Source organism: Podarcis cretensis, assembly GCF_951804945.1.
Source record: "Podarcis cretensis genome assembly, chromosome: 13".
Lineage (NCBI taxonomy): Eukaryota > Metazoa > Chordata > Lepidosauria > Squamata > Lacertidae > Podarcis > Podarcis cretensis.
This window is the reverse complement of record NC_137182.1, coordinates 4,184,250-4,210,232: the sequence shown is the minus strand read 5'-3', so window position 1 is coordinate 4,210,232 and position 25,983 is coordinate 4,184,250. Positions and strand designations below refer to the sequence as shown.

Genomic DNA, 25,983 nt, shown 5'->3' with positions numbered 1-25,983 from the left:
ACAACTACGCCAGAGTGGCGCTGTGGTCTAAACCACTGAGCCTCTTGGGCTTGCCAATCGGAAGGTCAGTAGTTCGAATCCTCATAATGGGGTGAGCTCCCATTGTTCGGTCCCAGCTCCTGCCAACCTAGCAATTCGAAAGCATGTCAACGTGAAAGTAGATAAACAGGTACCGCTCTGGCGGGAAGGTAAACAGCGTTTCCGTGCGCTGGTCTGGTTCACCAGAAGTGGCTTAGTCATGCTGGCCACATGACCCAGAAGCTGTACGCCGGCTCCCTCGGCCAGTAAAGCGAGATGAGCGTCGTAACCCCAGAGTCGTTCACAGTTGGACTTAACTGTCAGGGGTCCATTACCTTTACTTTTTACGCCACAGTTGCAAAAATGAGATTTTATGGAGGGTGGCATCTTATTCATTATCACTGAAGAGGATGCCTATTTGCACGCGTTGATTTGTATGGGTAGATGCAGATTTAGAAATAATTATTATCATTTAAATACATATTAATGTGATACCTCTCGCCATAGTGTGGAAGACTGTGAGCAAGCTCAGGGCCTGCCCATACTTCCACTTGTTCCATGCCTAGGAAGCACAGATCCAAGGGGTTTGTCCCCTGGCCCTGCTCCTTTCCCAGGGAAAACCCACTCTTTAGTTCTAAGTCAGAGCAAACAGTAATCTGGGGAAAACCTGACCCAAATTGCCATTTGCTCCGATTGGGTGCTAAAGAGCTGTAAGCAGCAGGACAAGATGATTAGCCCTCAGTCTGCTGTCCAGGTGCTAAATGTCAATGGCAAATTTAAATTCTCTTCAGAGGACATCTTCTGGTAGCAGACAGTCCTTTGTAAAGTAGGACACACAGCCATAAGTAGGGCAGATACAGAGCTTATGTTTCGTTAAATTAGATAAACTCTACACTGAGAGGCAGTGGAATTATGTGCTACTTGCTCTCAGTGCAATTTACATTTGCCGTAATGTCTAAATGATGTGCACAAACATAGATTCTTGTGCACCTATTTCTGGTAACGTTCCTTATCACTCAGAATTAAAAGTTGCTGGGGGGCAGAGGGTGATGAGCATCAGGCATGTAGGATTCCACATACATAGGGTGGTTTCCAACTGGGTTTTACTCAGAATAGGCAAATTGAAATGAATTCACTTAAGTTAGTCATGTCTATTAATCTCAATGGGACTACTCTGAGTTGAATAATAGCCACACAAGGAATGTGGGCTGTAAGGCAAATACATGTAATTCCGGGATGGGTCAGATAGTCCCATTTTTTTAAAAAAATACATTAATAAATAAATGATGGGACCATTTATTATACAGAAGGACGCCTTACCACTGGTCCTGGTCTTCCTGGGAGTCCTGGAGGTCCTGACATAAAAAAGCCTCCATTTGGTTCTCCTTTTTCTCCTTTAAGGCCAACTTCTCCATTGACTCCTTTCTCACCCTAAAAAGAGAAGGCAAACAAAGTAACGTCACAGCAATACTATGTGACCTAACATTTGTACAAACCTAAGAGATTACTTTATTGACTTGATACAAAGCTTGAGTGATCTTTGCAGTATATTTTTGTATGGGCTGATATAAAGGAAGGAAGCAATGGTCAGTTATACTGTAGATCTAGCACTCTGAAAGCTTGCTCATGTACCAAAACATTATGGTCACATCCCCACCATATATTTAAAGCATATTTCCTTCTCCCTTTAGATAATACCTGTTCAACCATGTATGTGTAAATAAGGGAAAGGGAAAGGGAAAGGGAAAGGGAAAGGAAGGAAGGAAGGAAGGAAGGAAGGAAGGAAGGAAGGAAGGAAGAAGGAAAGAAAGAAAGAGACATTTTATTGGGATATCGTTATATAAAATATGTATAGGGAGGGACACTGTGCAGTTTAAAGATCTTAAATTGTGGCCGTGGGTTATTGTTTTTGTTTGTTATTACAGTAGGTATTTTAATGTTTTTATATTGTAAACCTTCCTGTGATCTTTGGAGGAAGGGTGGTATAGAAATTTAATAAATAATAATAAACTGTAATTTAGAGCAGAGGCTTAGTTCCATCAGAGAAAATTTATGTACTACTATATCTTACTGAATAGTAATATATAATAATACATACAATGTATTTATTGTGAAATACAAATATTTCCTGCTGGTGATATAAAACAGTATTATGGACAGCAAGTACTACTTGGACTTTGGCGTGCTTTCGAACTGCTAGGTTGGCAGGAGCAGGGACCGAGCAACGGGAGCTCACTCTGTCATGGGGATTTGAACCGCCGACCTTCTGATCGGCAAACCCTAGGCTCTGTGGTTTAGACCACAGCGCCACCCACGTCCCATAAGTGTGGATAGGTATAGACATTTTCATTCTTTGAATGACAGAGGTCTGGGCCTTTGGAATCCATTTGAAGATTTAGATTATGATTCAGGCTCAAGACAACGCATAGAGGAGCATCTTATTTAATCCTCACAATGAACCTGTTTAGGCAGGTTAGCCCAAGAGTCGATACTGTACCCACAACCTATAAGTGAGTGGGGATTTGAATGTAGATATTGCCTACCCAAATCCACTGCTCTACACCACATCTGAAAAGGAAAGCAAAAATGTGGTATCTATGTCTGTTAAATCATCTGAGAAGCAATGGTGTGTTTGGGGAAGAGGACTACAAATGAAGAAGAGTTAGAGGAGCAATCTCTGTACCTTGGCAGAGACATCTCACAGCAAACACCATCAATGTCAAGGTGCATATAATGTTATCGGTACCAAGGTAGGCCGCCAAGGAGCTCCACACATCTATAGCATTTGAATAAGTGCTAGCCAGGCTATACCTTCCCTTCAAATCCTTCCACTGATATGTCACTATGTTTCTGCCAAGGGGAAGGTGCAGGCTGTCACAGCACTGCATAGTCTCTGAGAGAAACAGGCACCCTCATTGGAATGGACAAGGGAAACTCTATGAAAAACACGGCCAGCATGCACGTAGCAACTATTATGCTGAAAATTTACAAATAATTGCCTCTAAAAATCAGACAATGTGCTGGTACTTTATTAAGGAAGAATTCAGCTGTCAATGGAAAAGAATTACCTTCATGATGTTTAACTGGCTAAAATAAGTTGATGGCAGAGGAGGACCTGGAAAGTAAAGGAAATAATTTTATGGATTTTCTGTTTCTGTTAAGTCCACACAGATCTATGAAGCAGAGTGAGGCAGCAGCCTCAGGTGGTGGAGTCCAAGGGGCAGGCCCCCACTTCCAGACAAGCACTTGTGGCTGTAGCTTCCAGGTTCTGGGAAGATCTCACGAGAGTCCTGCGAGATCTTGCCACAAGCCACTGCTGCACCCTCCCCTGCCACTGCCAGAGAAGCAAGTAGCCGTGTGAAAGTGGATCCCACTCTTCCCATCAATATGTAGCAGATCCAACTGCTCTGGCTACCAATTGCGGCGGATCCCACCTATGTATACTCTAAATATAATCACCACATGTTATCGTATGCTTTTTGTGTGAAGGTAAACTTAGGCAGAAGTTAAACAAATAAGAAAAGATTTATTTTGCAGAACAAAGCTGATAAAAGAAAGGATGTGTCAGAGATAATGTTCTTTCAGGAAACAGTCAACCTATTCATAATTATACTAAATTTAGTGGATGTTACAAGCTTCTAAACAGGGCAGTAAACACACAACTTCTTTTAAATGTCAGTTGCTTAATTCAGTTATAACTCCTCAGTTAGGTGTTACTGGTTTCTAGGCTAGGTGGTAAATGTTTAGCTTATTTCCAGTTATTTCACTTCAGTTCCTTAGCCTAGTTGCTGCATAGGTATTACAGATTAATACTTTGGTTCTTAAAGAAGGTGGTGCTTTCTGTCAGTTACCCAACCTTCTATCAAAGACACTCCTGAGGTACTTTGAATAGTATTACAGACACAGGCGATCTTCACACCCACTGGCGGAGGAAGAGGGGGTTGGAGGAAGAGCCATCCTGGCGGGGTGCCATCGTGGCTGCCCCCCCCACCTGCACTGGGCACCATGCCCCCACAGGCTGGGCACCACACACCCGGGATACGTGCTACCCATCCTCCCACCTGCTCTCCACCCCCTGGTGCCGGAGCATGAAGCTCCGCCACTGCCCACACCCCTTTTAACTGGTCTGCTAATCTTCTCTTTCTAGAAGATGTCTCCCCTCCTGACTGGGATGAGACCCAAGTAGACGGTATCCTCACAGCTCCTACTTCTCCTGCTCAAACTCAGCCCTTAAGTTAACTCCTGTCTGAACGTTCTCACAAGACACTAAACATTATCTTCCAATCTAAGCTCAGTCTCCTTTCTCTAGCTGCAGCTATTTTCCTCCAGCTCTCTCTTAAAAATATCTGAACCCACTGTCAGAAACGGATCCTTTTATTCTCCCTTCCAAAGTGCTGGCTCCACCCCTCTTTGACCAGCAGTCTTGGTAGCCAATCAGAGAGAGGCTCCAGCCTTCTAGTGGAATTCAGAGGCCCTGCACCCCCAGACTCTGTTCTGGTTCAGCTGTCCGTCACACAGTGGCTTCTGAGTTCCAGTGAGATCTTGCTGGAACTTGGAAGCTGCAGGGCTTGGGGAGAAGAGGGGCAGCTGGTATAAGATAGTTCTCTTTCTCCTTTCCACTCACTTCTGATTTCTTACACTGAGATCTAACTCCTTCCCCTGGAGACTAAAGCCATAGTAGTAATCCCAAGTCCTCAAGGAAAGAGTTAAACAGCAGCAACCTTGACAAACAACCAGCAAAATTCCCTGTTTCATATCATTCAGATGTTCTGAGGGTTTTCTTTTTCATAAATCAAGATATTGTTTATTGTTAAAGACAACTAGCAACCGTAGTCAGATGTGTGTGTGTGTGTGTGTGTGTGTAAGTGTGTAAAATGCATTGTTACAGGTACTTTACATCCACCTCTGCACATTCCCAAAGTTAACAATGATGTTTAGAACTAATCATTTGTTCCAATTTTTTTAAAAAAGCTTAGGATTTATGAAAAGGAAGTATCTCTGGTTTGTTGAAGGTAACATGGCGAAATACTTGAATTTTGTATTCTCCATTCCCCTGACTCTTCTCTCTCTCCATGTTTGCTTGGTTATTTTAAAGAAAACTGTATAAAACTAAATCAAAAGCAGTAATCACCTTTAAAAGCAAACACATGCACACACACGTTAAATTCCCTAATCAGCTTGGGGCAAAATTATTCTCAGTGGAGAGGGAAATTGCAATCAGAAGTTTCAGGTTTGACTGAAGTTGTTTGTGTTTTTATGGAAGGAAAAACGGAAAATAAAACGTGTTACTTTACTTTGTCTGCCTTGCCAGCTTCTTGGGGATTCCGACTGACCCTGGAATCATTGATTTGTTTTTGTTCTTATTATGTATTTTGCATTTTTTTAATATTGTAATTTTATGTTATGAACCACCCTGTGATCTATGGATGAAGGGTGGTATACAAATATAATAAATAATAAAAAAAAATAAAATACCTGGTGGTCCTGGTGCGCCTCTGTCTCCTTTTTCACCTTTGATGACTGGTGGAACACTTACACTCCAGGAACCTGCTTCTAGAAAATATTTACATGCGGGGGGGTGGGCAGGTCAGAAATGCACAGCAGGTGGCATCCGCAGTATGAGAAACAGAAAGCAGACTTCCACAAAGTTTTGCTTGCTATCCAGATTTTAACTCTCCAGTATTTCTAGAGTGGTGTCCTTAAAATGCATCACCCTGGTTGCTTCCAAGGCTGGCCCAAATCAAAAGGCAGCGAAGAGGGTAGCCTGCTACAAAGTACAGTGATACCGCCGGTTATGAACAGGATCCGTTCCGGAGGCCCGGCCGCATCCTGAAAACTTCATAACTGGAGACGCTCTTCTGCGCATGCACACAGTGCAATCGAGCGCTTCTGCACATGCGCACGCAGTGAAATTCTTTTTCACCTTTGATGACTGGTGGACCGCTTACACTCCAGGAACCTGCTTCTAGAAAATATTTACATGGGGGTGGGGTCACTTCCGGGTTTGCCGCATTCGCAACCTGAATTTTACATATCCAGAGGGATACGTAAGCAGAGGTATGACTGCATAACTGCTGCAAATGTCTCTCGCCTCTCCCTACTCCTCCCTGTCTTTCTTGAATTGTATTGCTGTCTTTCCTCCTCCAACTGCGGAGAGAAGTGTCCTCCACAGATATAGGAAGCAATATATATATATATGAATATTTATACCCCACCTACCAACCAAAGTTATTGAGGCAGCTTAAGACACAATGAATTAGTGCCCCCACATGATGGCAGGGTCTAAGTGGTCCATGCCAGTTATTTCAACTGCTGGCTAAGCACTCATGAGCACTTTTGCCTTGCATGGAGCAAAACATACTGTCACAAACAAAAACTTCCATCATTCTTCTGAAGCCAGTTTCATGTGCAAGCGCCTATTCCACACTAACCTCAAGAATGATTGTGAGAACAGCAGGTCTTCCTCTGAGAAAACTGAGCCATCTTAAACCCCATGAGAATAAGCTCAGGGGAAAAGCCACAGTAATACTGATTGCAGAAGGGCACAAAGTGATTGTTTGAAGTCATTTTTGAAGGGCAGTCAATCAAAGTACTCAGGCTTGATCCCTGCATTCATGAGCCCTTCACTTTGAGACCTTGGCTTTCTTGTTCACTACACTATAATGCAGTGTCCTAATTTACATGAAGTTTTGATGCATGGAGGTTTAGGAAACTGGAACACTGTTGTTAGTATGGGATTGGGACCATGTCATATGAACTTCATTGTGATTCAGACTGTTAGCTGAAGTCGTTGGCTTCGGAGTCACTAACCAGCGCTGAAATCTTCTGAAGTGGTGATGGATGAATGGATATCTTCCTCATTTCCAATCCTTGTCTGGAAATAATCATGCCTCTGGGACCTGATCAAAATCCATTTTTGACTAGACTCAAGCCAGGATGGTCTGGAGTCTGGTCTTAAATGGATTCATGGGATGAGGAGAAAGAGACCTCTCTAATCCTTCATCCACCACCATCCCACTCCATTTTGGACTTTGAAAATAACCCTATCATTGCATCACTAGAACTTACAACTAGGGCCCCATTACCAACAAACTTACCATCGGCCACTTTTGGGTTTCCAGGGTGAGGGGTGTCTGCCTGCACAGATAGAGAGCAAATATATTCAAAATGCAAGTAACGTAAGTGCCTTACAGACTTCTCTGTGCTGCATCTTTGACGAAACTCCTAGTCCTAGTACACAAGCAGCTCACACTGTTAGTAGCAGCCTTGCTTTATGTAAAATGTATTGGAATATCAAAGCACTAATGCCCTGAACATCAGCTGGTCAGGGTCTGTTTAGTGTCCGGTTCTTTGACATGTAGCATATATTCTTGCCATTCCAAGAAAATTCTACATGCCAGGTTAGAACATGAGTTGCCAGCCTTTTTGTGATCATGGTATTTCCCCTGCCAGCCTTTTTGAGTCAGTGGGCACTTCTGGAATTCTGAGAAAGTGCAGTGGGTGCTGGTCACAAACTAGCTTCTGTGGGGACATGGTAAAACACATAAATGAGCAGGAAAAGAGACAGGATCACAAAACGGTGCAAACATACTCCATGTGAATGGAAAAAAGGGAGCAACATCAGCCACCACCGCACTTGTTGAGAGAGGTAAGTTTGTTGCCCTTTTCTTGGTTCATATTGGAAGAGAGGGTGCATCTCTATTCCTGACATCCAGTGAAATATGGGCAACGTAGGAGAGGCTGAGGCAGTGCAAACAGCACCTGAGCAGGATGAGCAAAGAGTCGCTTGTGAATTGTGGATTTCTGAATGGATATTTACTGAGATCTGTTGCAGGTACCAAAGGAGGTGGAGGCTGACATTGTTGGCAACCCAATGATGTTAGAGAAGTCCAGTTGAGCCACTATGATTACTCTGGTTTAGCATCACAGTTCAATTGAGATCAGAATGTGGATTTTAAAACAAGAGGTTGTGTCTGCACTTCTATCGCTAATTATATCAAATTGATAGATGCTTCTCTTCAAAACACACCACCGGGCATACTTTCTCCAGTGGTGCTAGTTTCCCAATCTGAACCACTTTGGAAGATGCTATTGGCCCCAAAGGGGGAAAGATATAGGGCAGGTACCATATGGCTCCCTGAAATCCATCTTTAACTGGAGATTTCAGGGACAGAAGCAGGACATTCCATTTTCTTACAGCTCTTTCCTGAGATGTGACTAAGCCCCACGAACCTACAGCAAATGATATCAACAGAACTTTGATGGGCAACATAATACAGATGAGGCAGTGCATGGATTTGTTTTGCTGTACCGGGTTGCATATGTTAACATTAATGTTTCCTTTTGACAGAGTGTTTTTAAACAGACAAGTATTTAAAAGTAAAAGTAAATTATATTTTAAAATGAAGTTTGACAACAGACAACTAAAACACAAAGTATCTCCTAAATCACTGTCCTTACTCCACTGCTTTCAAGGACAATGTGCTGCCAAGACAGTGGCAAGCAACCTTTTTGGCTGTCAGGTCTGCTTACGGTAGTGGGTGGTGGGTTGGTGGCTACACAGTCACATACATGAGCACCTACATGTACTCTTCCAGCTCTCACTCACATGCACACTTTAAACATTCCCACTTCACTCCCAGTGAAGGCACACATCTAATCTGTATGTCCTTGATGCAGCTAAGATCATTGTCTGCAGCAGCCTGGGCTACATGGGGAGTACTGTACTGAGAACGCAGCTTAAACCTTAAAAAGGTTTGTTGCCATGCTGCTATTCTCTTCTTCCCCTGCCCTGCCCCCAAGGGCTCCTAGGTAAAGGTAAAGGGACCCCTGATCATTAGGACCAGTTGTGGCCGACTCTGGGGTTGCGGCGCTCATCTCGCTTTATTGGCCGAGGGAGCCGGCATCCAGCTTCCAGGTCATGTGGCCAGCATGACTAAGCCGCTTCTGGAGAACCAGAGCAGCACACAGAAACGCCATTTACCTTCCCGCTGGAGCGGTACCTATTTATCTACTTGCACTTTGACGTGCTTTCGAACTGCTAGGTTGGCAGGAGCAGGGACCGAGCAACGGGAGCTCACCCCGTTGCGGGGATTCAAACCGCCGACCTTCTGATCAGCAAGTCCTAGGCTCTGTGGTTTAACCCACAGCGCCACCCACGTCCCCCAAGGGCTCCTGCTGCAGCCTAAATCACAGCACAGAAACAGGTGTCCTTTCCCCACTGTGCAGCTGATGGGGGAATCAACAGGGGAAAGGGGGTGGGGCTTCCTGGGGGCCTCACAGGCCACACCTAGAGTGGCCAAGGGTGGCTTGGCGGCTGCCGACATGTGTTTTAAGACAAGGGTATGCAGTACCGGCACCCTTTCTTTCCCTAGAAGAAAAGCACTGCACATAATTACTTCATCACCGCTATCTGTGACCTTAACCATTTGGTCCTGCCTTGAAAGCACTCATGCAGCATGCGGTGTTATTAGGGCAGGTGCTGACGAGGCAACAGACAAGAACAAAAAACATATAAAGCACATATGTTTATCCAGGGAAAATGGATAGATACTGTAAATAACTCACTGTTGTCTTGCACTGAGGCCTGGGAGAAATTGGAAAAACTGTCTGTTCAGAAATTGGAGGAAAATAAATACAGTAACTATTTAGTTATTTCTAAAAGCAATATATTAATAAAAGTGTAAGACCACGCTCCTCACCAAAGCCCTTTTTTTTGGGGGGGGGTATTTTTCTCTAAATAATTTTGGGATGGTTTTTCAGTCTGTATGTTGAAAATGTATATGCTAGGGTACTTCTCGTAATTTTTTTAAGACCAAGCTACACATCAGAGGCCAAGAGAAATCCACGTGGGGAGCATTTTGGAGCAGAGAAACTGCCAATTCCCTGCTCCTGATGCTGATTCTTTGCTTATCAGTTGTTCCCTCCTGATGTGGCTTTTAATATTAAATAAACAAATCCAGTCCTTTAAAATTACACTTACTTATCCCCTATCTTATTTTCATGGAATTCAAGATGGCTACAGTTACACACATTCACCTTACATTGATCAGATGGGCAAAACTGCTAAAAACTGTCAGCATTTTAGTGTACATTTTTCCTATCCAAGTTTGCTTAATATACACATTTTTTCATGTAGTTCCCCTCCTTTTCACTAATGTATTATTATTTGTTTAAAGATGCATTTCCTGCTAATACACACATTATGTGGTTGGAAAACTGCACCGCAAAGTTCTTTTGAGAAGTGAAAATTTTGAAGGAAAGCTGTGTCTCATTCTTTGTTTGTTTGGGGAGCTGAATCAGGTGGGTTCACATTCAAATGCAAACCGAATCAATTTTCCCCCCGATCTTCAGTAGTGAGCATTCTGTTGGAAATGTCAGGATGCAGCTCAGCTTGTGTTAAAGGCAGGCAAGTCTCCATGGGGATAGAATAGACAGTGGAGCCCCAAGCTTCCTTTACTGAGCTCACCTTTGCTAACCTTTCCTCAGGTGCAAGTCTGATACTCTCAAGGTTGCTGACCTCCTTTCCTCCTCCTCCTCTCTCCACCTTTTCATAATACCTATGGATTAACTCCTATCTGACACAACTGTGTTTAAGAGGAAGTATCCAGTTGATAACCGTGGAACAGACTCTCTCAGAAGATAGTGGACTCTCCATTGGAGGCTTTTCAGCAGACACTGGATGGCCACCTGTCATGGATGTTTTACTTGATATTCCTGCCTTGCAGGGGGTTGGACTAGATGACCCTAAGGATCCCTTCCAACTCTACAATTCTATTATTCCATGATTCTATGCTTCTTTGTCTCTTTCTCTCCTGTAGAGGTGAAGGAGCGAGTATGGCTCTTTGCATCTCCACCTTAGTTAACTGGAACTGTGATCTTTCCTACACAACATGTATTATTTCCTGTAATAAACTTAGCTTTCTTATTTTCCATACTCGGATTGCGTCCGGGGCAAAGTGTACTCCTCCAAGAGAGGATTCATTTCAAGCTTCTGCTGATGCATTTAAACTGCAAATGCCACCGCTTTCCACAACAACCTCGAAAAGATCCTCGCTTGGCTGTCTAGCAGCATTTTCAAAACAACGTTCTAGCTCTGAAAACTATCACACCAATAATTTATCACGTTGGAGTTCTTTGTGTCCAGCAGTAGCAAGCCCTTGGGAAGTTCACAACTAGAGCAAAATAAAGACAAATAACCGATGCCCCTAGCATCTGACAACCGGAGCCTCTGAAGATGGCAGCTGGATTGAAGTTTCTATAAAATTCCCTTAGTTTTTTTCAATTTGGATAGAGCCAAATGAGATGACAAATGTGGATGTACTTACTCCTTTAATGAAAACTACACGGCCTGGGGGTCCTGGGGGCCCAGGTAATCCACGCAAACCAGGAGGCCCCTAGAAAGATAAAAGCAGGAAAAGCATCAGGGATTGTTTTCCAGCAAAGGCTAGGGCCGGCCTCACCACTGTGTGATGTATTTTAATATAGCATGTCAACATGTTTCCTGATCTTAGTGCTAACTTTTTCTTGTCTGGTGGTGCTTCTGAACATACAAGTGTTCACAGTAGGTCTTAATCTTGTGAGAAATCCCTTTAGATGTTGTCATTAAAAAGTAGGGCTGCAGATTCTGATATGTGCTCGTGATCTGATCTGGGTCATGATACACCTGGATTGAACCAGGTGGTTTTGAATGCGAATTATATGGATTCCTCCCCCATCTCTACCCAGAGGTGGAGGTAGCTGTGCACCCGGGGGCAGGGCTAGCTGTCTGCAGGGGCAGGGTGAGAGTCCCAGGGGGGCGGGGGGGCGATGTCACCCCCCTCAGGGATGACACCTGGGCGGATCACACCCACCACACTCCCTTCCTCCACCAGTGTCTCTACCAGCACCAGTTGAATCCCACTCATCTGGGTGGCAGAATAACCTGCTAAAAGCGGCTCTGTTCTGGTGCTAAAGCGAGTACCCAGGAGGACACAACTCAGACCAACTCCTCCCAGCTTTCCCACCCAAGACTCAGTTGTGCACAGACTGGTCTCCTCGTCCACTAACAAGCAATAAATGAGGAAGATTTTATTGCAACCCAACCTGACTCTAAGATATAGAGCCAGCACGCCCAAGAACTGCCTGCTAAGGCAACCACAAACACTGGCTGGGGAGGACCAAAGCAGGGGATATATGGCAGCTGTCTAACTGAGGCTCACCCTTTCTCCAACACCAAACCAGCTCCTTACCTTTAATCACATTACTCAGGGCATCCCACGTGCTCCTACACAGTTCATAAACCTCTCCCCCCTCCCCCACTCATAACTAAAGACCCTGCTAATCTGGCAGTGTTTGAAAAACCCAATCGACTTTGTGATTGCTACAAGACAGGCCACACTAAAAGCAAAACAAAACAAAAAACACAGCACAACCTCACCCTTTAGGGATTTGGCCTCACCATACACGTCAGAGAGCATTTCCAAACAAATCATCCCTTCATCTCTATTGTGTCTCTTGTATAACCCCTGGCAATTGGTTTCAGAAGTAAACAGAAGTATCCTCTGAACATGAATATCTGAACATTGGCGACTATATCTTCCGAGAATGGGTTATCATATCCCTTTCGACTAACTTGACTAATCCCCTTTTAAAGCCACCCATGCCAGTGCCTATATAAAAAAGAATTTCCTCTTAATTAATTCATTCATGCATGGAATAGAGCTTCCCTTTGCTTGTTATGAGTATAGTTGCATCTTCTTAAACTGTTAATAAGAACTTCATTTCTGTAGAACTTACATATAATGTTACACCCCGTTCACCTTTTATGCCTTTTTTCCCATTCAGGCCAGGACGCCCCTGAAAGGCAGATAACAGCACATAAATGCTTTATGCCATAATAAAAAGAATTTTAAAATACCCCTCTTCCCAAAAAAGAAATGTACACACTGGCCGACCGGGGAAACCAAGTTCTCCTTTAAGTCCTGAAGGTCCAGGTGGCCCCTAAAGACAAAAAGAAGTATTACAAACAGAAAGAAAAACAGAACAAATGCCTAGATATGTGCAGTGCGCTTTATTGGAAATAAAGCCATATTTTAGTGCCTCTGCCACACATTTGTAGCTAATAATGAATTCGTATGTTCAATGTACATTAATACATTTGTACTGGTATGTTCCAATATTGTTTCTATTTTATCTTTATTTTAAAGTTTCTTTTAAATATGTGTGATATATGGGTAATATATGTGTGAAATATGGGTGATATGATAGCCATGTTCAAATATATAAAAATATATAAAAAATATATAAAAGGATGTCACATAGAGGAGGGAGAAAGGTTGTTTTCTGCTGCTCCAGAGAAGCGGACACGGAGCAATGGATCCAAACTACAAGAAAGAAGATTCCACCTAAACATTAGGAAGAACTTCCTGACAGTAAGAGCTGTTTGACAGTGGAATTTGCTGCCAAGGAGTGTGGTGGAGTCTCCTTCTTTGGAGGTCTTTAAGCAGAGGCTTGACAACCATATGTCAGGAGTGCTCTGATGGTGTTTCCTGCTTGGCAGGGGGTTGGACTCGATGGCCCTTGTGGTCTCTTCCAACTCTATGATTCTATGATTCTATGATTCTAAAAAGCTGAGAATCAGAGGCAATCCAGGGAAAGCTCTTCAAATACACTATAGGAATTACTGGGGCATTCTGCTTACATTTTTTTGTAGGGTTGCTTGAATATGTTTGCTTTTAAAAGTCCAGCCTACCACATTTGCACTTTCTGACTCAATATGTGAACTGAAACACAACCATCCTTTGAAATCTGTCCTTTTCAAAAAAAGAACCATTTGTATTATTTTCATTAACATTGCAAACAACGAACATGACCACACAAGGTTATTTCAAGTTATAACTACAGCAAGAAGAGCACCCACCAGTGTACTGTTGTGAGCACTCTGCGCTCATGCATGTGAAGAGTCATCTTATCGTAGAGATCCTGTGTCTCACGCATTACTCTACTTTCAGGGAGCTCTCACGTGAAGACTGGGGATGTAGAGTATATCCCAAAAATTCTGGGAAAAGATTTTTGACACCATCTCTTCCATCATGGGCCAGAAATGGAAGCCCCATTATCCCTGGACACAAACCATGGGATTGAGGCCAGTGACCTAGTGTTCTTCTTGTTGACAGCAGTGTGACTTGCTGTTGCTTGTCACTTTGAAGCCGAATCAGCGCCACTAATGGAGACATAACCATCTCTTGTATTTTAATATTTTGTTGGAAGCTGCCCAGACTGGCTGGGGAAACTCAGCCAGATGGGAGGGGTATAAATAATAAATTATTATTATTACTGATAGAATTTTGGAATGCAGTTCTCCAGCCAATTTGTGTGTACAAAAATGCATATACGAGGATAAAGGGTGCATAAATGTGTGACATTTGGTGAAAGAATGCACTATATATGGGGAAATTTCTTTGCAAAATTTGTATATTGGGGAAGATTGCATAGAAAAATATGTTTATTAGTTGAAAGTGCTGACCAAAAACAGGCTGGTTTCAGAAAACTAACAAGGGAACAATTCACATATGTACAAATGTATTTTTAATGGATCTAGGTTTCTAATAGAACTTTGCTTTTTACCATTATAATTCCTTCCACATAGTTCATTCCTTTCTTCACTTTTCTACCGTCACTTTGAAATATTTCTCCCTCTCTCCAATAGCAAAAGGTGCATGAACTGATTTTTAAAAATTAATAAGCTTACCATTGGTCCAACTGGTCCTGTTACTCCAGGTTCACCCTATGAGAAAAAGGGTTCTATTAGCCGTTATTGTTATTATTATTATTATTATTATTATTATTATTATTATTATCAATACCACCCTATACCCACAGGTCTCAGGGCAGTTCCTTAAAGAGCACACATTCTCTTCTATGGGACAGAGAGAGCAGAAGAATGCAAAAAAAAAACAAAAAAAAAAAAACCAACAAAGTTACCTTCTCTCCTGGTCTTCTTATCACTTCTGTTAATGATTCAGCTGAAGCAAAGATTGCTCCTGGCTCACCCTTTTCACCCTAGAAAAACCACATTATTCATTGCCATGATATTTCATTTTTCCTCCAAGGTTCGATGTTTACATTTATCTGGCGTACATAAATCTATCAGATGAATTTGCTGCTTTATTGACTTATACCAAGAGCTGACATGAATCTGACTTCAAACAGTCTCTTCCAAATGAGAAAAGAAACCAATGATTGGATGCACAGGGATCAGCCCACAGATATGGGTCCCAGATCTGGAAAAGTTGAAAACTAACAAGGGAACAATCACAACGCCCCATGTTATCCTTGGATCCTGGAATGTACTGCTAGATCCATGGGCACCTAAACTTGAACATAGCCCCGAATTACAATTGTGTGGTTCCACCTTTTTTCAACTTCCCAGAAGAAATTGCTTATTGGATTACCGTTTTGTAAAGGGAAGCTTCATCTCCACCACATTTAAAGGAAATATGACAAACCATGCAAACCAAATTCTTGAGGTCTCAGGTTGCCAAGATGTTTTGTGCTCATCTTTGAATATACAAGAGGAAATCATCCCTAACAGTTCCAAAATATGCTGGTAACCACCTCACATTTCTAAACTGGTCTACTGCCTGCTTTCCTTTTTACCTGCTTTCCTTTCTCTCCTGGTGAACCAGGAAGTCCAATGTCTCCTTTTGGTCCCCTGGGGCCCTAGAAAAAAAACAAAGTAGACTTTCTATAAACAGGCCTATTATGATTAGGTAACTTCCGCATGTTGCCAAATATGATTAACATCTTATTGTTTTTAGGACAACAGCCGACCTGTATGCAAAACTGGGTCTGCTGACAAATCTCTATGGAGCCATGGTCATGGCTGGGGAGGGGACATGGGCATCTGCTGGGACTGGGAGAGATGAAGGGAGCCAGGGAAGGAACTGAGTGGGTCTGGTTGCTGTGTCCACCCACAGAGGGACAGTCAGCCAGCCTATCCAATGAGATCCAAGGGAAGGGTAGACCTTGAATGCAGGTTTCTCAGAGGCTACATCTACCCAGGTGTCGTCATCATTCACAAGGTCTACCAGAAATAGTAGGTATGTTTGTAGTATTTACTTTGCCCTCCCCCTAGAAAAATTCCTGTAGATGTCCATGGGAGGGGGGTGATGTCTGCAATTAGCATGGAAGCCTGAAATGGGTTTAAATGTGTGTGAATGAGCATACCCAGAAACTCTCCCTGTGATTCGGCTAATTGCAGAAAAGTCTGAAGAGCAAAGCCTGAGAGGTTTCGAGTGGGGCTTGCCTATATCTCTCTGCTCCCATCCCTGATTTTATGCATTGTGTGTTTGGGACATTACTACAAAGAGTGGGGGAATTACATAACTCCCACACAAATTATGAATCAGCCTACATAAAAAGACCAAATAGGTTAACGGAAACAGATAGGCCCAGAGGTGTCGGCTTGTGAGGACATCACACTCTGAAATTGCATGTGTGAGCATATTGACTCCCTCCATAAGTCAGGCAGAAGATTCCCAGGTTTTGGGAAGGAGGCACCAGGGGAACATTTAGGGGACTAGCCTAGTCCCACCTTGTTGGATCAGGCCTTCTCCTAGCAGCAAATACATGTCCTGCTGGAGCCAACATACCCACTGGCCATGCCAGCTGCCGGGGACACCTTTAGTAAGTGAAGGAGGGCTGTGCTTGCATAGCTGTACACAGGGAGGTCTCATCTGTGTGAGTGGTGGACCTGCTTGAGCAAGGTTTCCACCTGTCTGTGCATCTTCGTGTGGGGAGGCCTTCTTCACACACTTCTTCACACTTCTTGACAAGTGCTCATCCACCTGTGGCCAGCAGGTGTGTCCATGTTGGGGCCTGGGGATTGCAACATGGTCCCCATCCCTCAGCCACGTTTGCTACATCTATGGAGCAGAAGGCCTGAAGAGAGCTCAACACTTAATCTGAGCCTCTGGAAACGTTACAAAAGGAGCATGATGGCAATAGACACCATCCCAGTTTCATTTCCCCAATGATTTATGTGAAATGCTCTTATCTGATGACTGCAAGCACCTGACTGGAACTTGCTGAAGTCGTCATATAGAAGAATCAAAGCAGTATCACTTGGTCAGAACTGAAACTTATTCTCAAAGCCGCCACTGGAATCCTGCAGTATAATGCCTGGTTTTACTCAGATTTATGTTATTTTCTCATTTTATTATTAGGACCTTAGAGTTTGTTGGGCATTATACACTTTGTGCACCATGACAAGTGCTAAAACATTAATAGCAATTACATTACATGTTTTCTGTTTCAGAAACTGGGTATATGGTACTTACAGGAAATCCTGGGAGGCCAGGCTTACCGTCTGGACCCTGTAAAATGCAATGACAAAGCAGGTGAAGATGTTTCACTGTGATTAGGATCCCTGCTGTTTGTGAATGCCATTTCATTTTGAACTGCATTTAAAACATTGGACAACTTTCTAAATACAGCTGTCTGAGTAACAGAATCCAAGGCTTAAGTTTCAGAAGCTAACACTCACTGTTAATTACTTGAAAAATATTTCTGGTCTACAGAGACACACATCCTTTAGGAAACATGGCAGATTTAATTTGTCTGCATGAGAACCAGCAAGTTTGCATTCATTGTTTTGATTTGTGGGAACTGTAAGCAGTGTGGAAATACTTCTCCATATGATAGAAACATATCATACAGGCCTGCAATGCTTAGTTGATGTGTAAAATAAATCAAAATCCTTTTCCTGATTTTAAAAAGTGATTCCAATTAGAGAGCAGATACAAATTTAATACCTGTAAATATATATGGTTAGATCCAGACTGAGGCTTCAGTGCTATTACACACTTACCTGGGGAGAAAGCCTCATTTAAATCAGTGAGAGTTACTTCTAAGTAGTGATATACAAGTTATTTGTACTCTGAAGTTGGTTGCACATTGTTGCCACTGAATCAGTGGGACGTAGCTTGAGGAATGACTAACTTTTCCCATTGATTTCAGTGGGACCGAAGTTCAGCTAAGTCCATCCCATAAACTACAGGGGAATGGCACCACCTTTGAAGTGACATTTTGTCTTCCCTCATACACAAAAAGAATGTCTCTCTTTAAGAAGATGCTTCCTTTAACTCCTGCATGCATTATCTAAAAAGGGAAGTTGGTTTTCCTCTCCAGAACTATCGCTTTACTACTGTGCAAACATATACATAGACAAGGACTCAGCTGATCTGGAGAGACTGCCACCTCCCTGAGTGGGACAAGGTGTTTTTAATCTCCACTGTGGTGCTGGGATGAACAGAGAGCTCTAAACCTATCTGCCCAGTACAGTGACAGGATGGTGATGAAAACCACCCATCAGGTCAAGGCTTGGCAAGCCACTGGGGAAGGTTTGGTAGTCCAGATCAGGCCCACGTGCCCACTCCTGCTTTATAAACTTAAACCTAAAAAGAGTGATATTTTGTGTGTGCGCACACAAGTGCATGTGAAGCACGCCGTGCATCTGCTACCGCCTCCCCATTCCCATGCTCAACAAACTTTGCCAGGTCAGTAAAAGAGGTAAAGGTAAAGGTAAAGGTACCCCTGCCCGTACGGGCCAGTCTTGACAGACTCTGGGGTTGTGCGCCCATCTCACTTAAGAGGCCAGGGGCCAGCGCTGTCCGGAGACACTTCCGGGTCACGTGGCCAGCGTGACATCGCTGCTCTGGCCAGAGCCAGAGCCGCACATGGAAACGCCGTTTACCTTCCCGCTGGTAAGCGGTCCCTATTTATCTACTTGCACCCGGAGGTGCTTTCGAACTGCTAGGTTGGCAGGCGCTGGGACCGAGCAGCAGGAGCGCACCCCGCCGCAGGGATTCGAACCACCGACCTTTCGATCGGCAAGCCCTAGGCGCTGAGGCTTTAACCCACAGCGCCACCTGCGTCCCGTCCAAGTAAAAGAGGTGGTAGCAAGTAAATCAGCACTGAAAATCAGAGCATCCATCTCTTACATAGGGGTGGGACCTAACATCCTAACATCCCCTTTGGAAAAATGATGCTTATCACAACGTTTATGCCTCTCACCTGAATAAAATCACGGGGTGGGGAGTAGCGGAAACTGAGATGTGAGTCCCAATCCCTTCCCCGCAGGAGAGATGGATGCAATGAACATCCAGCCTGTCGATGCTTATGCAGGCTCTGACGGATTCCTCAAAAGCAGGGTGAGATCAAGCAGGGGTGCTATCTATTGCAAGCACACCAGCTCAGTTCCTTGAAACGGCCCTAAATTGGGAACAGTTTTCCTATTCCAGGTTTATGTTTTGTTTTTGCAGTTGATTATATAGACTAAACCATCCCCAATCATCATCATCACCATCATATAGTACTATATTCTACATGTTCAGCTAGAAACGTATTGGAGATTACTATGATTATATTCTGTTATATTGGATGGATCAAGATCTGTACTCAGAGCTGTTGTCATATAACACAGTGAAGTCCAAAGAGGTTGGTAGAAGAAGCATATTTCTATGTGAGACAGTGGCGTAGCGTGGGTTGTCAGCACCCGGGGCAAGGCAAGTAATTTGCGCCCCCTAACCCGTGGATTTGCGCCCCCTAACCCCCAGATGTTGCGCCCGGTGTGGCCGGCCCCCCCTGCACCCCCCACGCTACTCCACTGATGTGAGAATCAGAGAAAAATGCTTTAGGAGTTTACTTAAACCAAGGCATGGTTTTATCTAGCACAGCAGAATAGAACGAATTTTTGAAGGAATTTATTGAAGGAATTTTTTTATTTTGTTTTGACTATGGCAGACCAACACGGCTACCTATCTGTAGCAGAATAGAACATACTCACTGGAGGCCCAACAAGTCCTTTGATTCTCGTAATGTTAAAACTTTCATCTGAAGCATTTAGTGACTAAAAGAGAGAGAGAGAGAGAGGGAGGGAGGGAGAGAGAAGCAGGCAAAATGCCAAACATTAATAGTTTTTCTAGATCATCCACTAATTTCTAGAAATACTGGAGAAAAATGAAATGCTCTACTAATTTTATCTAAAATGGAGAAAGGTAAGCAGGTCATCAAAAGCATACACTGTTTTTCTACCCCTCTCCTTCAAGCATTATTTATTTTCTTGCACTCCAGCAAGAAGTATCAGACACAGGAGAATAAGGAAGGGGAGGGGACTTTGGAGATTTGCACTAGATAGCCAGACAGAGGAAGCCACTGCAAGGCCTGTTCCTTCTGCTTATATTGCTAAACCCCTATAATATGATGTCACTCTCTTTTTTTACTAGAGCTGGGCTGAACAAACTCCCCAAGCAGCTGGACAGACATGGGTGTGGCAAAAAACCCCAAAAACCTCCTGTGTGCTGGCAGCCTGTCATAATCTCCTATGGGGGATCCCTCATTAAAAAGGGGGGGGGGGATTGGCCATTAGAACTCTGATCCATCACAAGAGTAAAGATTGCTTCCTGCTATCCACTACATGCCTCTGCTGTGAGCAGCCACCATAATGGAAGGAGTGAAAGTGCATTTAAAAATACGCGATAAGCACCTACCAGAGAGACACATTTGACCAAGGCTCTCTGGTGTGTGTTCATTGTGCTTTTTTCACCCACACATCTCCTTTCCAAATGCTGCATATAGCAAAATGGAATGTCCAAAGTCTGTTTTGGGGGCCTAATCCAGCCCCTGTGGCAGTTTATTTCTATGGGGCAAAATCAGCAACTTCAATCCTTTCAACTGATCCTACCATAATAAAAAAGCTCAACAACTTCAATCCCATCAACTTTGGTTGGCCTTTGGTCGGCCCTCACAGCCCTTTACTTCATCAAATCTGGCCCTCTTTGAAAAAAGTTTGGATACCACTGCTTGAAAAGTGAAGTAACATCATGGGCTGGTGCAGAGAGAATGCTCCTAAAGCTCTTTAACCATTGTTCATAAGTTCCTTCCTCTACCCGCTTCCCTTTCCCAAACATCTACAGGATTTACCAAATACACTTTGCTATCCATTTTGTGTTTTGAAACCTGCTTCATTAGCATTAACCACAGTAATAGGGGAATCTGTGTGTGAGATGAGGGACTGGAACATGCAATATGGCAGGGTAATTTTCCATCAATATTGGTTAATTTCATCAGAGAAAGGCCCACTTGAACTCCATTATGGCAATGAAAAAGCTACATGGTTTTGCTTATACAGTATTTGCTGCCAAGGCAACACGCCACATTCTCTGCATTGAGCATAACAGTCACCGGTGAAGTCAAGAGATTTGGCTTTGTATTATTTATAATATTTATGAGATGTCTCAAAGTAATTTCTCTAGGTGTCTTACTTATAAAATAATAAAACATACCAATAAAACCATATTATTATATGTTATTGCTTGGCTTCCCTCTACTTCTATGCCTCAATGGAATATAAACTCTCAATATCTGACTTCATCTCTAGATGTTGAAGCAATTTGCTTTTCATATAAGAACAAATTCCCATGGGTAATTTCAAAAAACTTTCAGGTTTCAAACTAGCTCACATGGGCTCACTGGAGAATTGAAACATAGTTCAGTCAAATGTTAGACATCTTTATTTCTGCATAGATTGGTAACAAACATGCTTTCCAGAATGCTTGGGCAGGAAAGCTTGAAGAAGTAGTTTGTTCTGTATTTTAGATTATGTAGCAGAACAGAAGGTAGTTAAAAAACAGTGTTCTTGTTGTTTCTAATTTGGGGATGCAGTTTTGCTTACTTAGAGGATTGTGGTCTGAGGGCGACCCCTTAGAGTCTGGAGCTGCTGCTTTTTTTACAGTTAAAACATTTCCTTCCCTCACAGATATTAGCTTTTTCAAGAAACTAGAAAGCCTGGCTGGTCAATGACAACCGAGCAGCAACTAACTGGGAGAGATGGTGCTTTTTGGAAAGGTGCTTTTGTTCTTCACAAAATGTCCTACTGAATGTCCTACTGAATGTCCAAATAGAGGTATGTGCCTATGGAGAAGGTGTACGAGTCTGGTGCGATGTAAGGCATATATGCAGAGTCCTTAAACCTCACAAACAATTAGGGTAAGCAAAAGAAAAGGACACCACTTTTGCTTCCTCTGTTGTGCGACGTAAGTCTTGTTCTTCGGCTCACTCACAAGTAAACCAAATCTTTTTGAGTCAAGCCAGTAAGGCAGCCTCCCCAACCTCTGCTGGGCTGGCCATGATGGGTGAGGATAATGGGAGCTGTAGTCCAACAACAACATCTGGCGATCCACGGTTGGAGCAGAGCCGGGCCATCTCTGAAGGTCTTACACAATCTTGCAGGTCTCTCGAGATCTGGCTGACCTGGAAGCTGCAGCCATGGGACCCATGGGGTTTGATGGAGACAGCAAGGGTGTGTGTCCAGGGTGGCATCTTTCTGCTTTGCCTCAGGCGGTCAAACAGCACGGTTCGCTCCTGCTACGAAGTCTAGCTGTGATGACAGTGAAGCAGAGCCTAGCTCTCACATCCCACTCCCTCTCTCTTTTCACCTATCAATGTACTCCATTGCCTGGTATGGAACAGATGTGGCAAAGAACATCAGGATTTCTGGAATGATTTCAAGATTTTTGTGAAGGCCTCACCTCCAAACTTCCACAATTGGCAGACATTAGCAGCAGCACTACGCAAATGTAGAAAAGGCGGTTATAATGGTGCAGCAGAATAGCAATAAGATACCTACCCTGGGAATGGCTATGATGGGACCAGGTGGTCCAGGTGGCCCAGGTGGCCCCACAACACTGGCACCATCTTGTCCTGGTTCGCCCTATTGCAACAGAATATGGTGGTTAGGAGCATAGGGAATGACCTTAGGTAATGAGACAAAACCAAACCATGTTAATCTTCTGATTTATATACACACACGTTCCAATTTCCGAACTCAATGCATTCTCAGAAAATTGTTTATCAGGTGAGTGTTTGCATAACCACATAACCGACCTGGCCACAGTGATCCATGCGACGTCACCTCCAGGCTTGACTACTGTAATTTGCTCTATGCGGGGCTGCCCTTGAAGCTGTCCCAGAAACTCCAACGGGTGCAGAATGCTGCAGCGAGGCTCCTCACGGGGTGTCTGCCATGGAAGTATATTCACCCAGTGCTTTTCCAGCTGCACTGGCTCCCGGTGGAGTACAGGGTCAGGTTTAAGGTGCTGGTTTTGACCTTTAAACCCTTCATGGCCTAGAACCCACGTACCTACGGGACCGCCTCTCCCAGTATGCCCCACAGAGAGCCTCAAGGTCCATAAATAGTAACACCCTAGTGGTCCCAGGCCCTAAGGAAGTTAGATTAGCCTCAACCAGAGCCAGGGGCTTTTCAACACTGGCTCCAGTCTGGTGGAACGCTCTGCCTCATGAGACCAGGGCCCTGCAGGATCTGATTTCTTTCCGCAGGGCCTGTAAGACAGAGTTTTTCCTCCTGGCCTTTGGCTTGGAGCCAATTTGATTTCCTCCCTCTCTTTCTTTTTTCTTTTCCTTTCTCCTCCTGCGATGAGGCTACATTTTAATATTTTAATGTTTCAATATTTTAATGTTGTATTTTAATTTTGTTTTTGAGTTGTAATCATTCAACTTGTTTTTATTATTGCTTGTTAGCCGCCCTGAGCCCAGCCTTGGCTGGGGAGGGCGGGGTATAAATAAAAATTATTATTATTATTATTATTATTATTATTATTATTATTACAAGCTGATGATTTCCATTATTTCCTATGGGAACATTTCTAATCCATTCTCTTTCTCCCACCATGTTTTCTTCCTAAAATGCCCAGAGCCAACCAAAAGAAGAAAGACAAAGCAAAACTGGTGGGTCCGATCTCTCCTTCTCCCTGATTGGCCCATTCCTTTTCTCCACCCCCCCCTTGCATGGTTTTTGCCTGAAAAATAGCTGCAGCCAACCAGCAAAGCACAAACAAATAAGGAAGTGGGCAAACTCCAGCTGTCTGGATATCTGAATCACCCACACATATGTGCTGGAAGCTGCCCAGAGTGGGCTGGGGAAACCCAGCCAGATGGGCAGGGTATTATTATTATTAATTTTTATGAAGGTTTGGGCAAAATTATTTGCGTTTGGAGAAGTGTATCTGCAGATAACAAGCTGGTGGATAGGGGGACCTGCATGTAGAAAGCTTCAGCCCTTGTAAAAAGATGTTGAATGCATCACTGAGGTCCAAGTGGATATTGAATTAAATTAAAATAAATGCCACTTCTTACCTTGGGTCCTGGGTCACCCTTATCTCCTTTTGAGCCCTGCATTTAATTTAAAAGCCAGCATTAATTGCATGAAAGGAAGATGGTAACACTGTCGCTCATAATCTAGATTGTATATATTGAAACACGGCTGTCCATGAGAGAAACAATGGACAAAACAATAGACAAAAGGTCAGAATTGCTTTTATTTATTTAATAAAATTTATACACCGCATGATTTAAAAACAAAACAAAACTCAAAGCGGTTTACAGAAGACTTAGCAGTAAAAATGTACAACCCAGCGTACAAAACTTAAAATACTAAAACAGATTAAAATTACTTCAACTTTCTAAGCAGCTAGATAGGCCTGTCTAAACAGGAATGTTTTTAGCAGGTGTTGAAAAGGGTTCGGTGAAGGCCTCTATCAAGAGGCAGAGAGTTCCAAAGTGCAGATGCCACCACATTAAAAGATCAAGGACTTACAAATGCAAAACAGGTATTATGTGACACCTGTAATAGTGCCGGTTCTGCCGACAGAAGCGGTTGAGTGGGCACATGTGGGGTAGGGTGATCTCGTGGGTGAACTGATCCCATTTCCCCACTGGTAGAATTCAGTGGCACCCCCCCAACCTTCTGAGTTTCAGACCACAAATGGCTCTGCTTCAGGGGCATCTAGATGACAGGCCAACTCACTGACTTTTCTTGTTGAGTGACAACTGTTAAGTAGGCCTAGTCATTCTGGCCAAGGGCACAAATCTCCTTCTCTGAGGAAAAAGCAGGTACCTGCTACGTACGGGTTCACATTGTTGTCATTATGAGACATAAAACAAAAAACACAATAACTGCAAACACTTGAAAAATACAAAATTACAAAACAGTTACAGTGTACCATGTGCTTTGACCTTTAAGAAGGGCTGGTAGAATGTGGGAGCATATAAATATGCAATTTAATCTTAATAAACACCCATCAGTGGGTCTTGGGATCTTGCCTTCAGTGTTGTTTGCTGCCTGTTGAAATTTACAGTGGTGCCTCGCAAGACGAAATTAATCCATTCCGCGAGTCTCTTCGTCTAGCGGTTTTTTCGTCTTGCGAAGCAAGCCCATTGACGGCTTAGCGGATTAGAGCTATTAGCGCTATTAGCGGCTTTTAGCGGCTTATCGGCTTAGCAGATAAGCGGCTTAGAAAAATGGGGGAGGGGGAGAAAAAAAACCCGCAGGAACTCGCAAGACATTTTCATCTTGCGAAGCAAGCCCATAGGAAATTCGTTTTGCAAAGCACCTCCAAAACGGAAAACCCTTTCGTCTAGCGGGTTTTCCGTCTTGCGAGGCGTTCGTCTTGCGGGGCACCACTGTATTTGTCCGGCTCCCGCACCTAAACCTGAAACGAAGCCTCTACACATCTCAGGCTGCAATTTCAAGCGATGCATAGAGAAGGAAGTTCACAGCCTACTCACTGTGTCTCCAGGTCTTCCAGCAACACCAGGAAATCCCGGCCTTCCTTCTGGGCCTTGCTCTCCCTAATGGAACACAAAAATATCCCACATTCACTTCACAGATTCATCAGCTGCTTTTAACTGAGGCCACGATCCAGAGAATTCATTCCAATGCCCCCAAAGGCTTACTACAAATGTAAAGATCACAGGGAAAGAAAAAGTAACACAGGGCTGGGCACTCCAAGTAACAAAGCCAGACAGACATGAAGGGGCACTCATCTCAAAGAGGCCCCCCAGAAAGAGTCCTGGCATCTCAGCAGCCATGGTCTGTCTACTGATTATACATAGTATGGTTTTCAA

General features: G+C 43.5%; 1 protein-coding gene across 2 annotated transcripts in view; it reads right to left on the bottom strand.

The window, feature by feature from the left end:
- COL15A1 (collagen type XV alpha 1 chain) overlaps window positions 1–25,983 on the bottom strand; it is a 144,191-nt gene that overhangs the window by 12,841 nt on the left and 105,367 nt on the right. For both annotated transcript variants that reach the window (XM_079949277.1, XM_079949278.1), the window contains exons 20-35: window positions 25,645–25,707; window positions 24,214–24,249; window positions 22,688–22,771; window positions 19,847–19,909; window positions 17,340–17,375; window positions 15,658–15,720; window positions 14,983–15,060; window positions 14,750–14,785; window positions 12,946–12,999; window positions 12,796–12,855; window positions 11,346–11,414; window positions 9,586–9,627; window positions 7,116–7,155; window positions 5,494–5,571; window positions 3,087–3,133; window positions 1,339–1,449 (exon numbers count right to left, since the gene is read on the bottom strand). In XM_079949277.1, coding sequence (XP_079805403.1) covers window positions 1,339–1,449; window positions 3,087–3,133; window positions 5,494–5,571; window positions 7,116–7,155; window positions 9,586–9,627; window positions 11,346–11,414; window positions 12,796–12,855; window positions 12,946–12,999; window positions 14,750–14,785; window positions 14,983–15,060; window positions 15,658–15,720; window positions 17,340–17,375; window positions 19,847–19,909; window positions 22,688–22,771; window positions 24,214–24,249; window positions 25,645–25,707 — 960 coding nt within the window. The remainder of the gene's footprint in view (window positions 1–1,338; window positions 1,450–3,086; window positions 3,134–5,493; window positions 5,572–7,115; window positions 7,156–9,585; window positions 9,628–11,345; window positions 11,415–12,795; window positions 12,856–12,945; window positions 13,000–14,749; window positions 14,786–14,982; window positions 15,061–15,657; window positions 15,721–17,339; window positions 17,376–19,846; window positions 19,910–22,687; window positions 22,772–24,213; window positions 24,250–25,644; window positions 25,708–25,983) is intronic.